Source organism: Dysidea avara, chromosome 6, assembly GCF_963678975.1.
Source record: "Dysidea avara chromosome 6, odDysAvar1.4, whole genome shotgun sequence".
Lineage (NCBI taxonomy): Eukaryota > Metazoa > Porifera > Demospongiae > Dictyoceratida > Dysideidae > Dysidea > Dysidea avara.
The window spans coordinates 36,544,693-36,560,663 of NC_089277.1; the positions used below are offsets into that span (position 1 = coordinate 36,544,693).

Genomic DNA, 15,971 nt, shown 5'->3' on the forward strand with positions numbered 1-15,971 from the left:
CCCAACAAGTACTCATCAAGTATTAGTCTTTATTTCAGCCCTAATTCCCACTATCCAATTGTTGTAGTGGAGTTACATGTACAACCTCCTGTATGGTTTCTACATGTGTCAAGGACTGCTGTAGTAATGCATAAACAACCAGTGTAACAAATCACCCAATCCAATGCAGCAGAAGAATACATGAAGGCACAATAAGAAACATCATGATTGATAATCATGTTTATGGCTGACAATGTGTATTGCTGATTTAATTTATTTCACTTATTCATTAATTTCTATCTAATCCAAAACAGCCAAGCTGTAAAAAAAGAGTGCGGCCCTGAGAAAGGCTATGGTGAAAAAAGATGTGATATCCAAGGTGGCGGCCAAGAAATGGCTGTGATGGTAAGTTAATGGTAAAAATTTTAATAACGACAATTCAGGTGAATTTTGTGCCAAGATGAAGCAGCACCAAATTCACCTGAATTGTTGTTATTAAAATTTTTACCATTAACCTACCATCACAGCCATTTCTTGGCCGCCAACTTGGATTTCACATCTTTTTTCACCATAGCCTTTCTCAGGGCCGCACTCTTTTTTTACAGCTTGGCTGTTTTGGATTAGATTTCACTTCTTTTTGTATTTGTATACCCCAAAGCCGGCCTATGGCTGGCTTTAGGGATTTTTAACCTGTCATTTTTTCTTTACTACAGGAAGAAGAAAAGATGAAGCAGGATGATTTCTTTGTAGCTGACCTCTCTGCAAGGTGATCCTTCTAGCTGATCTCTCTACCGGATGACTTGTTTGTAGCTGAACTCTCTACAGGGTGATTTGTTTGTAGCTAAACTCTCTACAAGGTAACTTCTTCTAGCTGATCTTTCTACAGGGTAATTTGTTTGTAGCTGAATTCTCTACAGGGTGATTTGTTTGCAGCTAAACTGCTGAACTCTCTACAATGTAACTTCTTCTAGCTGAACTCTCTAAGGGTGGCTTGTTTCTAGCTGATTTCTCTACAGGGTGACTTGTTTCTAGCTGAACTTTCTACAGGGTGATTTATTTGTAGCTGAATTCTCTACAAGGTAACTTTTTCTAGCTGATCTTTCTACAGGGTGATTTGTTTGTAGCTGAATTCTCTACAGGGCAATTTGTTTGCTGCTGAACTCTCTACATGGTAGTTTCTTTGTAGCTGAACTCTCTACAATGTAACTTCTTCTAGCTGAACTCTCTACAGGGTAACTTGTTTCTAGCTGAACTCTCTACAGGGTGATTTGTTTGTAGCTGAATTCTCTACAGGGAAATTTGTTTGCAGCTGAACTCTCTACATGGTAGTTTCTTTGTAGCTGAACTCTCTGCAATGTAATTTCTTCTAGCTGATCTCTCTACAGGGAAATTTGTTTGCAGCTGAACTCTGTACATGGTAGTTTCTTTGTAGCTGAACTCTCTACAATGTAACTTCTTCTAGCTGAACTCCCTACATGGTGACTTGTTTCTAGCTGATCTCTCTACAGGGTGACTTGTTTCTAGCTGAACTCTCTACAGGGTGATTTGTTTGTAGCTGAACTCTCTACAAGGTAACTTCTTCTTTCTACAGGGTGATTTGTTTGTAGCTGAATTCTCTACAGGGCGATTTGTTTGCAGCTGAACTCTCTACATGGTAGTTTCTTTGTAGCTGAACTCTCTACAATGTAACTTCTTTTTGCTGAACTCTCTACAGGATGACTTGTTTCTAGCTGATCTCTGTACAGGGTGACTTGTTCCTAGCTGAACTGTCTACAGGTGATTTGTTTGCAGCTGAACTCTCTTACATGGTGGTTTCTTTGTAGCTGAACTTTCTACAATGTAACTTCTTCTAGCTGAACTCTCTACAGGATGACTTGTTTCTAGCTGATCTCTCTACAGGGTGATCTTTTCGTAGCTGAAGTCTGTACAGAGTGGTTTGTTTGCAACTGAACTCTCTTATATGGTGGTTTCTTTGTAGCCGAACTCTCTACAAAGTGACTTCTTCTAGCTGATCTATCTACAGGATGACTTGTTTCTAACTGAACTCTTTACAGTGTGATCTGTTCATAGCGTGAACTTTCTACTGGGTGATTTGTTTGCAGCTAAACTCTTTGCATGATTGTTTCTTTGTAACTGAACTCTCTACAAGGTAACTTCTTCTAGCTGATCTCTCTACAGGATGACTTGTTTCTAACTGAACTCTCTACAGTGTGATCTGTTCATAGCGGAACTTTCTACTGGGTGATTTGTTTGTAGCTAAACTCTTTGCATGATTGTTTCTTTGTAACTGAACTCTCTACAATGTGACTTCTTCTAGCTGATCTCTCTACAGGATGACTTGTTTCTAACTGAACTCTCTATAGTGGATCTGTTCATAGCGGAACTTTCTACTGGGTGATTTGTTTGCAGCTAAACTCTTTGCATGATTGTTTCTTTGTAACTGAACTCTCTACAAGGTAACGTTTTCTAGCTGATCTCTCTACAGGGCAATTTGTTTGTAGCTGAATTCTCTACAGGGTGATTTATTTGAGCTGAACTCTCTACATGATGGCTTCTTTGTAGATGAACTCTCTATTAGGTACCTTCTTATAGCTGATCTGACTACAGGGTGACTTGTTTGTAGATGAATTCCTTACAGAATAACTTGCAATGTAATATAACTGAGTAAATTATACATACAACTGAATGCTTTATTAGGGTGACTGTTCTATTAGAGTATCTCGATCTCGCATTTGCTGCACGTAGTTGCCTTTCGAATCATAACTCAGTGGTTTGTAATCGGATTCTTCTGTACTACTGCAAGAATTTTCTATGATGATTATTCCAGCTACATACAGATTTTCAGCTCGTTGCTCTAAGCGGTTTGTCTGGTAGACACGAAAACTAATAATTTTTTTATTCATAAAAATCGATCGCATACTTTTGACACAGGTTGGGTTTTGTGTCATATCTCCATGGTCTTTATCTCGATTCCTTTCAAACCACACAAAGGCACTCCTACGATGGTTGCTCCATCTACATATCAATTTTCAACTGATTCCTCCAAGGGGTTTACCCTGTAGGCGTGACAGACCTTCGACCTTATTGTACGCAAATAATCGGTCATAACTCCGTGCATGTTCATCGGATTCCTACCAAAGTTGGTACGGAGATCCGCCTTAATGAGCCCTTTAAGTGTGCCAAACTTCAGCTCAATCCGAGCACGCATTCGTGTTTTATGGCGAATTTTGCGAAGTGTGCGAAATGAAGAAGATGAAGAAGAAAAAAAACAAAGAAATTAAAACGAAATTTTGTTCGCTCGTATCTCGGAAATGGCTGGAGCGATTTTCGTCAAATTTGGTATGTAGACTCCCCTAATTGGGCGGCACGTCTCTAGCAAATTTGGTTCCAATCGGATAAGGGATCACAGAGCTACATAGGTGTGAAAATTGCGTTTTCTCTCTTCCTGTTAATATACTCACGGTGTGGCGCGCCGGCTTCTTGGGCCGCACGACACACTATCGTGTGTCTTGATATAGCCCCTTAAGGTTACGGTATAGTCATGGGCAATCATTCAAAATTTTGAATGCCTATCGATTCTTTTTGAGAAGACCATAAAACCAGTCTAGCAGCGTGAAAAGTTTCAAATGAAGGTGAAGCCCTTCATATTTAATGTTTTTATGTAGCTACAGTGTAGTTTGAGGCAGGTGGAACACTACAATTGTTGTAGTAACACAAGTAAGCCAGCCCATACGCATCGCTCAGTTCCAGCTGTCACTACCATGTTTTTCCGCCGCCAAATACAGCAAAAGCTGTAGGTTGTATTGGCATTTCTAGGGCATAGTGATACTGTATATTAAATTTGTTAGGTCCTGTGGAAGCGTTTTTGGCGTGTTTCTCCCCAGTGACTCGGATACAAGCCTTCAAAGAGCTTGTTTCACCTAAAAAAACTATTAAAAGTTCAATAAAACGTCTATACTACCAGTAACTTAAAAAATCGCTTCCACAGGACCTAGATATTTTAGTTGTTTAGCCACTTGTGTTGAAATTCTAAGGATTCAGTAATCTGTTGGTCAGGTTTTTGGTGGCGCGTTTTTATGAAACATTGCTCTATTGTAGACCATACACCCAAGAACAGTCGTTGTTTTGTAGTAAAAACAAACAAGCACAATTTGTTGTATTGCTAACACAATACAGTTGTTGAAATTATTTATCCCTGCTTGGTTTAAAGCAGGTTTGGTAATTTGTTCCGCCCACGCATTTTAAACTATTCCGTAACCAAGAACCTTGAACAAGGCTAATGAAAGCCCGGTATGTAGAAACTAGACAAAACAACTACTTACATACACAAGTATGGTAGCAACGTGATCAAGAAGACTTCATTTGTAAACCCATATGGTTAATCTTGATTATGACTACTATGAATAGTAGTTATAGTACTTTGTCAATGACTAAAATATAAGTTGAAACAGCTTAGATTTCAAAATGCTATACTTCATACGTAGATAATACAAGTATATTTTATTAATATTTCAGTGCTACTAAATCACAATGATTATGTTTTTCCTTAGTTTCTATGCTATATCCATTGAGTCCAAATAGAGATCTCTGTGTGCTTAAAATGCTGGCTTGGTTGACTCTTGTTTCTTTACTTTTTGCAGCAATTTCTATTCTCATGTTTTAATTTATTTCTAAAATTATTTTCTACACTATTATTCTATAAAGTCAATCATACTCAGATATATTTCCATGTCCATGTAGGAACTCACATCACACATGTACTATAATACTAATACTCACTTTGTTCACACAATTCACATCGGCTCCTTTTAATAATAATAGTTCTGTTACTTGTGTGTGACCTTTCTCTGCTGCTTGGTGTAATGGAGTGTCACCTGACTGTTATACAATAATGATGACACAATCAGAATTAAGACAAAATTGCACGCATGTACAATGAAGCATACATTCTTTTATGTACAGAAGGCCTACACTTTTTACACTGCACTTTGTACAAATGTCCACCTGTCTATCCGTCACTCACTATAAGGTATGTCCACACAATTCTGACGTAAAATGTAAAATGTGTGTTACAACTACTGTAAATTACCATGTACTACGTATATCTACCCATTAGGACACCATTAAAGACTGCAACTAATTATCTTACTAAATGTCCAGAAGAGAAGGAAAGATTATTTGCCTGATAATGTTCAGGTGAAATTACTGATATGCATTGATGCAATTATGCATCTATATAAGTATAAAGTTTCACGTTGCTCATGCAGACTTCCTTTCTTCTGATTACAGGATTAGAATAGTTGCAAATACCCTTAATTTCACAAATAGTTACCGATTCCCATCAGGGCTGAAATGATCATGGTTTTTTAGTATTCGGGTACTCTCTAGAGTTAACGATTGTGTACTCACAAATACTAGTTGCATGTAGTTATACCCCTTTGACATGTTTTGTACCAACCTTTAACAGTTTACAGCTTTTCAAGTGACAATGATACACATGTGCACTGTATTAAAGTACTGATATTACCGTCCCTAAACAATAATTATTCCAATCAAATTCTGCAGCCTTCTTTGTGTCACTCCCTGATGACAAATACATCATGTGATGTGATCTTAACAAGTACTCTAGCACTGATTTTACTATTCAAGTGCCAAATCCCCCACAAGTACTCATCAAGTATTAGTATTGATTTCAGCCCTAATTCCCACTATCCAATTGTTTTAGTGGAGTTACATGTACAACCTCCTGTATGGTTTCTACATGTGTCAAGGACTGCTGTAGTAATGCATAAACAACCAGTGTAACAAATCACCCAATCCAATGCAGCAGAAGAATACATGCAGGCACAATAAGAAACCTCATGATTGATAGTCATGTGTATGGCTGACAATGTGCAGTGCATTGCTGATTTAATTTATTTCAATTATTCATTAATTCCTATATAGCCCCTTAAGAACCTTGAGCAAGGCTAATGAAAGCCTGGTAGGTAGAAACTGGACAAAACAACTACTTACATACACAAGTATGGTGACAACTTGATCAAGAAGACTTCGTTTGCAAGCCCAAATGGTTAATCTTGGTTATGACTACTATAAATAGTAGTTATAGTACTTTGTCAATGACTAAAAGATAAGCTTAAATAGCTAAGATTTCAAAATGTAATAAAAGGATATTAATTTTTATTAATATGTCAGTGCTACTAAATCACAATGATTATGTTTTTTCTTAGTTTCTATGCTATACCCATTGAGTCCAAATAGAGATCTCTTTGTGCTTAACATACCATCTTGGTGTTGACTCTTGTTTCTTTTCTTTTTGCAGCAATTTCTATTCTCATGTTTCAATTTCTAAAATTATTTTCTACACTATCATACAGTATACGATAGTAACTGTATAGTAGGGACCACAAAGCAGTAGGTGTGGCCCACGAAATAAATCACCCACAAACCAGCCTCAATATTCCCTGACGACGACGAGGCAGTATTAGTGAGGTAAAACTAAGCCCAAACAAGTTTTCAGATCAACCCAAAACGCTTTCAGCAAGTTGCTACGGAATTTTAAAAAAAACTTTATTCCACGAAATCATACAGTACGATAGTAGCTGTATAGTAGGGACCACAAAGGAGTAGGCGTGGCCCACAAAATAAAATCACTCAAAAACCAGCCTCAATTTTCCCTGACGTCGATGAGGCAGTATTGGTGAGGTAAAACTGATCCAAACAAGCTTTCAGATCAACCCAAAATGCTTTCAACAAGTTGCTAGGGAATTTTAAATTTTTTTTATTCGACAGAATTTTCTACTGACTGAGTAAGTAAGTAAGTAAGTAAGTAACTGACTGATGCCTTCAGACAAGTGTAACTCGATAACGGCTAAAGCTACGGGCTTGATTTTTTCACTGTTTGACATTGATTCAGCCCGACAGGTGCCTTTTGGCATACCGCAGCACGTACAATGCATTCTCATGGACTTACCAGTGTCCTCCTTTGTGTCCCTTTCATCTTTACTGACAGGGAAAGGTGTCGATTTGGTGCAAGCACGTGATGGCTTCCCTTTGAAACGGAAATCGTCCTTATTTTTCATTAGGCACTGGCCGATTATGCCAGCATAATTTAAAGCATAATAGGTGACCAAAAGCATCAAGCATAATGCCAGCATAATAGGGACGATGTTTGAAAAATTAATTAAATGCGCAATACGCACATCTGAAAGAAAGCAAATATTCCCTGCCAATAGTATTATTAGTGCATTTCATATTTAATAACACGTAATATAACTTATTAAACCGTTTCTTTGTTGGTTATTCACACTGCAGAAATAAGATCGAGATACTCTAATCTAATCAAAAACAGCTAAGCTGTAAAAAAGGTGCAGCCCCAAAAAGGCCATGGTGAAAAAAGATGTAAAATCCAAGGTGGCGGCCAAGAAATGGCTGTGATGGTAGGTTAATGGTAAAAATTTTAATAACGACAATTCAGGTGAATTTGGTCTTGGCACAAAATTCACCTGAATTGTCGTTATTAAAATTTTTACCATTAACCTACCATCACAGCCATTTCTTGGCCGCCACCTTGGATTTCACATCTTTTTTCACCATGGCATTTTTGGGGCCGCACCTTTTTTTACAGCTTAGCTGTTTTTGATTAGATTTCACTTCTTTTTGTGTTTGTATGGCCGGATTTGAGGATTTTATTTTCTTTACCACAGGAAGAAGAAAAGATGAAGTAGATGTTAAATACTTTAAATATTTTATCAGTAAATGTACAAATTATATATATATATATATATATATATCTAATCCAAAACAGCCAAGCTGTAAAAAAAGTGTGCGGCCCTCAGAAAGGCTATGGTGAAAAAAGATGTGAAATCCAAGGTGGCGGCCAAGAAATGGCTGTGATGGTAGGTTAATGGTAAAAATTTTAATAACAACAATTCAGGTGAATTTGGTGCCGCTTGGTCTTGGCACAAAATTCACCTGAGTTGTCGTTATTAAAATTTTTACCATTAACCTACCATCACAGCCATTTCTTGGCTGCCACCTTGGATTTCACATCTTTTTTCACCATAGCCTTTCTGAGGGCCACACACTTTTTTTACAGCTTGGCTGTTTTGGATTAGATTTCATTTCTTTTTGCATTTGTATACCCCAAGGCCAGCTTTGGGACTTTTTTAACCTAAGAAAAGATGAAGTAGATGTACTTTAAATATTTTATCAGTAAATGTACAAATTATATATACTGTATAATACATATGTGACCGGATTTGCGAAAAGGGGTCTTCCACACACATCCAATTTGCCAACTTTGACAATTGATAACTTCAGATTGGAAAGAGCTATTGCCTTGAAGTTTGGACAGTGGTGAGCACCACTATAGCTGAATAAGTGGTGACATTTTCAGGTTAATATGTTACTTGAACACTGAGGTATGGTCTCCAACGTTTACGGAATTGGATGTGTGTGGAAGACCCCTTTTCGCAAATCCGGTCACATAATATTATATTGATTACAGAAATCTCCATGGTAGTTTCTTTGTAACTGAACACTCTACAAGGTGACTTCTTCTAATTGCTCTCTCTACAGGATGAATTGTTTGTAGCTGAATGATCTACAAGGTAACTTCTTCTAGCTGATCTCTCTACAGGGTGATGTGTTTGTAGCTGAATTCTGTATAGGTGATTTGTTTGCAGCTGAGCTCTTTACAGAATGGTTTCTTTGTAGCTGAACTCTCTAAAAGGTAACTTCTTCTAACTGATCTTTCTACAGGGCAATTTGTTTCTGGCAGAATTTTCTAAAGGGTGATTTCTTTGCAGCTCAATTCTCTACATGGTGGTTTCTTTGTAGCTGAACTCTCTACAAGGTAATTTCTTCTAGCTGATCTCTCTACAGGGAGATTTGTTTGTAGCTGAACTATCTACAAGGTAACTTCTTATAGCTGATCTCCCTACAGGGTGATTTGTTCGTAGTTGAATTCTGTACAGGTGATTTGTTTGCAGCTGAGCTCTTTACAAAATGGTTTCTTTGTAGCTGAACTTTCTCCAAGGTAACTTCTTCTAACTGATCTTTCTACAGGGTGATTTGTTTGTAGCTGATCTTTCTACAAGGTAATTTCTTCTAGCTGATCTCTCTACGGGGTGATTTGTTTGTAGCTGAATTCTGTACAAGTGATTTGTTTGCAGCTGAGCTCTTTACAGAATGGTTTCTTTGTAGCTGAACTCTCTACAGGGTGATCTGTTTGTAGCTGAAATCCCTACAAGGTAACTTCTTCTAGCTGATCTTTCTACAGGGCAATTTGTTTGTAGCTGAGTTCTCTACAGGGTGTTTGTTTGCAGCTGAATTCTCTACATGGTGGTTTCTTTATAGCTGAACTCTCTACAAGGTGACTTCTTCTAGCTGATCTCTCTACAGGGTGATTTGTTTGTAGCTGAACTCTCTACAGGTGATTTGTTTGTAGCTGAACTCTCTACAAGGCGATACTTCTAGGTGATCTCTCTACAGGATTCCTTGTTTCTAACTGAACTCTCAACAGGGTGATCTGTTCATAGCTGAACTTTCTACTGGGTGATTTGTTTGCAGCTGAACTCTCTAAATGGTGGTTTCTTTGTAGCTGAACTCTCTACAACGTGACTTCTTCTAGCTGAACTCTCTACAAGGTGACTTGTTTCTAGCTGATCTCTCTACAGGGTGACTTGTTTCTAGCTGAACTCTCCACAGGTGATTTGTTTGTAGCTGAACTCTCTACATGGTGGTTTCGTTGTAGCTGAACTCTCTACAAGGTAACTTCTTCTAGCTGATCTTTTTACACTGCATATTTGTTTGTAGCTGAGTTCTCTACAGGGTGATTTGTTTGCAGCTGAACTCTCTACATAGGAGTTTCATTGTAGCTGAACTCTCTACAATGTGACTTCTTCTAGCTGAACTCTCTACAGGGTGACTTGTTTATAGCTGAACTCTCTATAGGTGATTTGTTTGCAGCTGAACTCTCTACATGGTGGTTTCTTTGTAGCTGAACTCTCTACAAGGTAACTTCTTCTAGCCGATCTTTCTACAAGGTGATTGAGTTTTTTGCAGCTGAACTCTTTACATGGTGGTTGCTTTGTAGCTGAACTCTCTAAAAGGTGACTTCTTCTAGCTGAACTCTCTACAGGATGATTTGTTTGCAGCTGAACTCTCTACGTGGTAGTTTCTTTGTAGCTGAACTCTCTACAATGTGACTTCTTCTAGCTGAACTCTCTACAGGGTGACTTGTTTTTAGCTGATCTCTCTACAGGGTGACTTGTTTCTAGCTGAACTCTCTACAGGTGATTTTTTTTGCAGCTGAACTCTCTACATGGTGGTTTCTTTGTAGCTGAACTCTCTACAAGGTAACTTCTTCTATCTGATCTTTCTACAGGGTGATTTGTTTGTAGCTGAATTCTCTACAGGGTGATTTATTTGCAGCTTAACTCTCTACAAGGTGACTTCTTCTAGCTGAACTCTCAACAGAGTGATTGATTTTTTTTGCAACTAAACTCTCTACATGGTGGTTTCTTTGTAACTGAACTCTCTACAGGGTGATTTGTTTGTAGCTGAACTCTCTACAGGGTGATTTGTTTGTAGCTGAACTCTACATGGTAGTTTCTTTGTAGTTCTACAATGTGACTTCTTCTAGCTGAACTCTCTACAAGGTGACTTGTTTCTAGCTGATCTCTCTACAGGGTGACTTGTTTCTAGCTGAACTCTCTACAGGTGATTTGTTTGCAGCTGAACTCTCTACATGGTTTATTTCTTTGTAACTGAACTCCCTGCAAGGTGACTTCTTCTAGCTGATCTCTCTACAGGGAGATTTGTTTGTAGCTTAACTCTCTACAGGTGATTTGTTTGCAGCTGAACTCTCTACATGATGGTTTCTTTGTAGCTGAACTCTCTACAAGGTAATTTCTTCTAGCTGATCTCTCTACAGGCCGATTTGTTTGTAGCTGAACTCTCTACATGATAGTTTCTTTGTAGCTGAACTCTCTACAAGGTGATTTCTTCTATAGCTGATCTTTCTACAGGGTGATTTGTTTGTACCTGAACTATCTACATGATGGTTTCTTTGTAGCTGAACTCTCTACAAGGTAACTTCTTCTAGCTGATCTCTCTACAGGACAATTTGTTTGTACCTGAACTCTCACATGATTGCTTCTTTGAAGCTGAACTCTCTACAAGGTGATTTCTTCTAGCTGATCTTTCTACAGGGTGATTTGTTTGTAGCAGAACTCTCTACAAGGAAACTTCTTCTAGCTGATCTCTCTACAGGGAGATTTGTTTGTAGCTGAACTCTCTATACATGATTTGTTTGCGGCTGAATTCTCTACATGATGGTTTCTTTGTAGCTGAACTCTCTACAAGGTAACTTCTTCTAGATGATCTCTTTACAGGGTGAATTGTTTGTAGCTGAACGATCTACAAGGTAACTTCTTCTAACTGATCTCTCTACAGGGTGATTTGTCTGTAGCTGAACTCTCTACAAGGAAACCTTTTTAACTGAGCTCTGTACAGGGTGAATTGTTTGTAGCTGAACTATCTACAAGGTAACTTCTTCTAGCTGATCTCTCTACAGGATGATTTGTTTGTAGCTGAACTATCTACAAGGTAACTTCTTCTAGCTGATCTCTCTACAGGGTGATTTGTTTGTAGCTGAATTCTGTATAGGTGATTTGTTTGCAGCTGAGCTCTTTACAGAATGGTTTCTTTGTAGCTGAACTCTCTACAAGGTAACTTCTTCTAGCTGATGTATCTACAGGGTCACTAGTTTGTAGCTGAATTCTCTACATGGTGGTTTCTTTGTAACTGAACTATCTATAAGGTGACATCTTCTAGCTGATCTTTGAACAGGGTGATTTGTTTGTAACTGAACTCTCTACAAGAAAACTTCTTCTAACTGATGTCTGAACAGGGTGAATTGTTTGTAGCTGAACTCTCTACAGGGTGATTTGTTTGTAGCTGATCTCTATACAGGTTACTTATTTCTAACTGATCTCTTGAATTCTGTTCAGGGTGACTGCTCTATTAGGATGACTGCTCTATTAGAGTATCTCGATCTCGCACTTGCTACACCAAGTTGGATTTCGTGTTATAACTCCGTGGCTTTAAGTCTGATTTTTCTACACCATTGAAGAGCCTTTCTAAGATGATAACTCCATCTGTACAGCGATTTTCAAAGCATTACCCCAAGTGGTTTATCTGGTAGGCTTGGCAAGCATAATAATAATAATAATAATAATAAAAATTAGCTAATCTCGATTGCGTAATTGTTACACACTGTTGATTTTTTCGCTGTATCTTCCTGGTTTTTAGCTCAATTTCTTTCAAACCACAAAAGGTTTGAGGTTCAATAGTTAACTTATTCACCCACCGATTTTCAGCTTCTTCCCATACGCGGTTTACCCTGTAGGCGTGACAACATATTGGTGTTATTTTTTGTGCATAATCGCTCATAACTCTTTGCCTGTTTATGGTATTCCAGCCAAAGTTGGTACAGAGATGCGCCTTTATACCCCCCTTCTGTGTGCCAAATTTCAAGGCAATCGGATAACGCGTTCGCGTTTTATAGCAGTTTTTGTAAGTGTGCGAAAAGAGGAAGAAAAATAAGAAGAAAAAAAACGAAGAAACTAAGCCAATTTTTGAAGTCGCATATCTCAGGAATGCTTGAAGCGATTTCGCTCAAATTTGGAATGTGGAGTACTGAAGTTGGAGGGAATGTACACAGCAAAATTTGTCTTGTTTCATCAAGGCAGCACAGAGCTACGGAGGTGCGAAAATTGCGTTTTCTTTCTTCCTGTCAATATACTCACGGGGTTGCGCGCCGGCTTCTTGGGCCGCACGACACACTACCGTGTGTCTTGATATATATATAATACAAATATTTATTACAGAACACTCTACACGGTGGTTTCTTTATAACTGAACACTCTACAAAGTGACTTCTTGTAGCTGATATTTCTACAGGGCGATTTGTTTGTAGCTGAACTCTCTACAAGATGGTTTCTTTGCAGCTGAACTCTCTACATGGTGGTTTCTTTGCAACTGAACTCTCTACAACATGGCTTCTTTGCAGCTGAACTCTCTACAAGGTAACTTCTTCTAGCTGATGTCTCTACAGGGTCACTTGTTTGTATTTGAACTCTCTACATGATGGTTTCTTTGTAGCTGAACTCTCTACAAGGTAACTTCTTCTAGCTGATGTCTCTACAGGGTCAATAATTTGTAGCTGAACTCTCTACATGGTGGTTTCTTTGTAACTGAACTCTCTACAAGGTGATTTCTTCTAGCTGATCTTTCTACAAGGTGATTTGTTTATAGTTGAACTCTCTACATGATGGTTTCTTTGCAGCTGAACTCTCTGCAAGGTAACTTCTTTAGTTGATCTCTGCACAAGGTGAATTGTTTGTAGCTGAGCTCTCTACAAGTGACCTCTTCTAGCTGATCTCTCTGCAGCGTGATTTGTTTGTAGCTGAGCTCTCTACAAGTGACCTCTTCTAGCTGATCTCTACACAGTGATTTGTTTGTAGCTCAACTCTCTACAGGTGATTTGTTTGTAGCTGAACTCTCTACATGGTGGTTTCTTTGTAACTGAACTCTCTACAAGGTGACTTCTTCTAGCTGATCTTTCTACAGGGTGATTTGTTTGTAGCTGAACTCTCTACAAGGTAACTTCTTATAGCTGATCTCTATACAGAGTAATTTGTTTGTAGCTGAACTCTCTACATGATGGTTTCTTTGTAGCTGAATTCTCTAAAAAGTAACTTCTTCTAGCTGATCTTTCTACAAGGCGATTTGTTAGCAGCTGAATTCTCCACAAGGTAATTTGGTTGCAACTGAACTCTCTACATGGTGATTTCTTGTAGCTGAAATTTCTACAAGGTGACTTCTTCTAGCTGAACTCTCTACAGAGTGATCTTTTCGTAGCTGAAACTCTCTACAGGGTGATTTGTTTGCAGCTGAACTCTATACATGATGGATTCTTTGTAGCTGAACTCTCTACAAGGTGACTTCTTCTTGCTGAACTCTCTACAGGGTGAATTGTTTGTAGCTGATCTCTCTACATGATAGTTTCTTTGTAGTTGAACTCTCTACATGCTGGTTTCTTTGTAGCTGAGCTCTCTACAAAGTAACTTCTTCTAGCTGATGTCTCTACAGGGTCAATAGTTTGTAGCTGAACTCTCTACATGGTGGTTTCTTTGTAACTGAACTCTCTACAAGGTGACTTCTTCTAGCTGATCTTTCTACAAGATGATTTGTTTATAGTTGAACTCTCTACATGATGGTTTCTTTGCAGCTGAACTCTCTGCAAGGTAACTTCTTTAGTTGATCTCTGCACAGGGTGAATTGTTTGTAGCTGAGCTCTCTACAAGTGACCTCTTCTAGCTGATCTCTCTACAGAGTGATTTGTTTGTAGCTGAACTCTCTACGGGTGATTTGTTTGTAGCTGAACTCTCTACATGGTAGTTTTTTTGTAATTGAACTCTCTACAAGGTGACTTCTTCTAGCTGATCTTTCTACAGGGTGATTTGTTTGTAGCTGAACTTTCTACAAAGAACTTCTTCAAACTGATCTCTGTACATGGTGAATTGTTTGTAGCTGAACTCTTACAAGGTAACTTCTTCTAGCTGATCTCTATACAGAGTGACTTGTTTGTAGCTGAACTCTCTACATGATAGTTTCTTTGTAGCTGAATTCTATAAAAAGTAACTTCTTCTAGCCGATCTTTCTACAGGGCGATTTGTTTGCAGCTGAATTCTCCACAAGGTAATTTGGTTGCAACTGAACTCTCTACATGGTGATTTCTTGTAGCTGAACTATCTACAGAGTGATCTTTTCGTAGCTGAAACTCTCAACAGGGTGATTTGTTTGCAGCTGAACTCTCAACATGATGGATTCTTTGTAGCTGAACTCTCTGCAAAGTAACTTCTTTAGCTGATCTCTGCACAGGGTGAATTGTTTGCAGCTGAGCTCTCTACAAGTGACCTCTTCTAGCAGATTTCTCTACAGAGTGATTTGTTTGTAGCTGAGTTCTCTACAAGTGACCTCTTCTAGCTCATCTCTCTACAGAGTGATTTGTTTGTAGCTGAACTCTCTACAGGTGATTTGTTTGTAGCTGAACTCTCTACATGGTGGTTTCTTTGTAACTGAACTCTCTACAAGGTGACTTCTTCTAGCTGATCTTTCTACACCGTGAGTATATTTGTAACTGGATCTACGAAAACCGTTCTTATCGCCCAAGACAGGAAGTTTGATTTTTTCACACAAACAAAAAGCTTAATGAATGCACTATCAAGTTTCACTGCCACAGTCGACCAGAGTAAAGTGGTCTGCTTTTGCTGGCTGCTTTTTAAGAGAACAGTGGCGAGCTGTACGAGTAGCCTGGGGTCTTGATGGAGCCCTGGCCAACCAGGAGATGGCTGTGTGTGGCTGTACAGCTCTGTGGTGTTGGACAATGACCTGTGCTGTAAATTTGCTTTCATTTTAGCCAGTTATGAGCCTTGAATAGCCTATAACTCGGCCTAATTCATCACAGCACGTTTCTTTTCAATTTTTGAACACTGTCTTTCCCACCTTCCAGGGCCCCTGCCTCCCACCCTTCTGGAGTTCGCCTGATACAGACAACCTCGGTATAAAAACTATCTAAAATGGCGGGAAACTTAGCTGTTGAATACTTCTTCAGTGGATGATCAGGAAGGTAAGAAATTGTTGTGAAACATGCTAAATTTGGTATGTGTAGATACCACCACTGGCTAGCTACAATACACTGAATATTTAAAACCGACATTTCTCGATACTTTCAAATGGGCGATAAGACTGGTTTTCCCAGAGGCAGTCACATTTACAGGAAGAAAGAAAATGTCATTTTCACACCTTTGTATCTCGGTGATCCCTTATTCGATTGAAATCAAGTTTCCTACAGAGTTTCCCGCCAGCCAGGGGAGTCTACATTCCAAATTGGATGTAAATCACTCCAGCCATTTCCGAGA

General features: G+C 38.7%; 1 protein-coding gene across 1 annotated transcript in view; it reads right to left on the minus strand.

The window, feature by feature from the left end:
- LOC136259448 (ankyrin-1-like) overlaps positions 1-15,971 on the minus strand; it is a 455,130-nt gene that overhangs the window by 59,119 nt on the left and 380,040 nt on the right. The window contains exon 12 of the mRNA XM_066052932.1: positions 4,759-4,857. Coding sequence (XP_065909004.1) covers positions 4,759-4,857 — 99 coding nt within the window. The remainder of the gene's footprint in view (positions 1-4,758; positions 4,858-15,971) is intronic.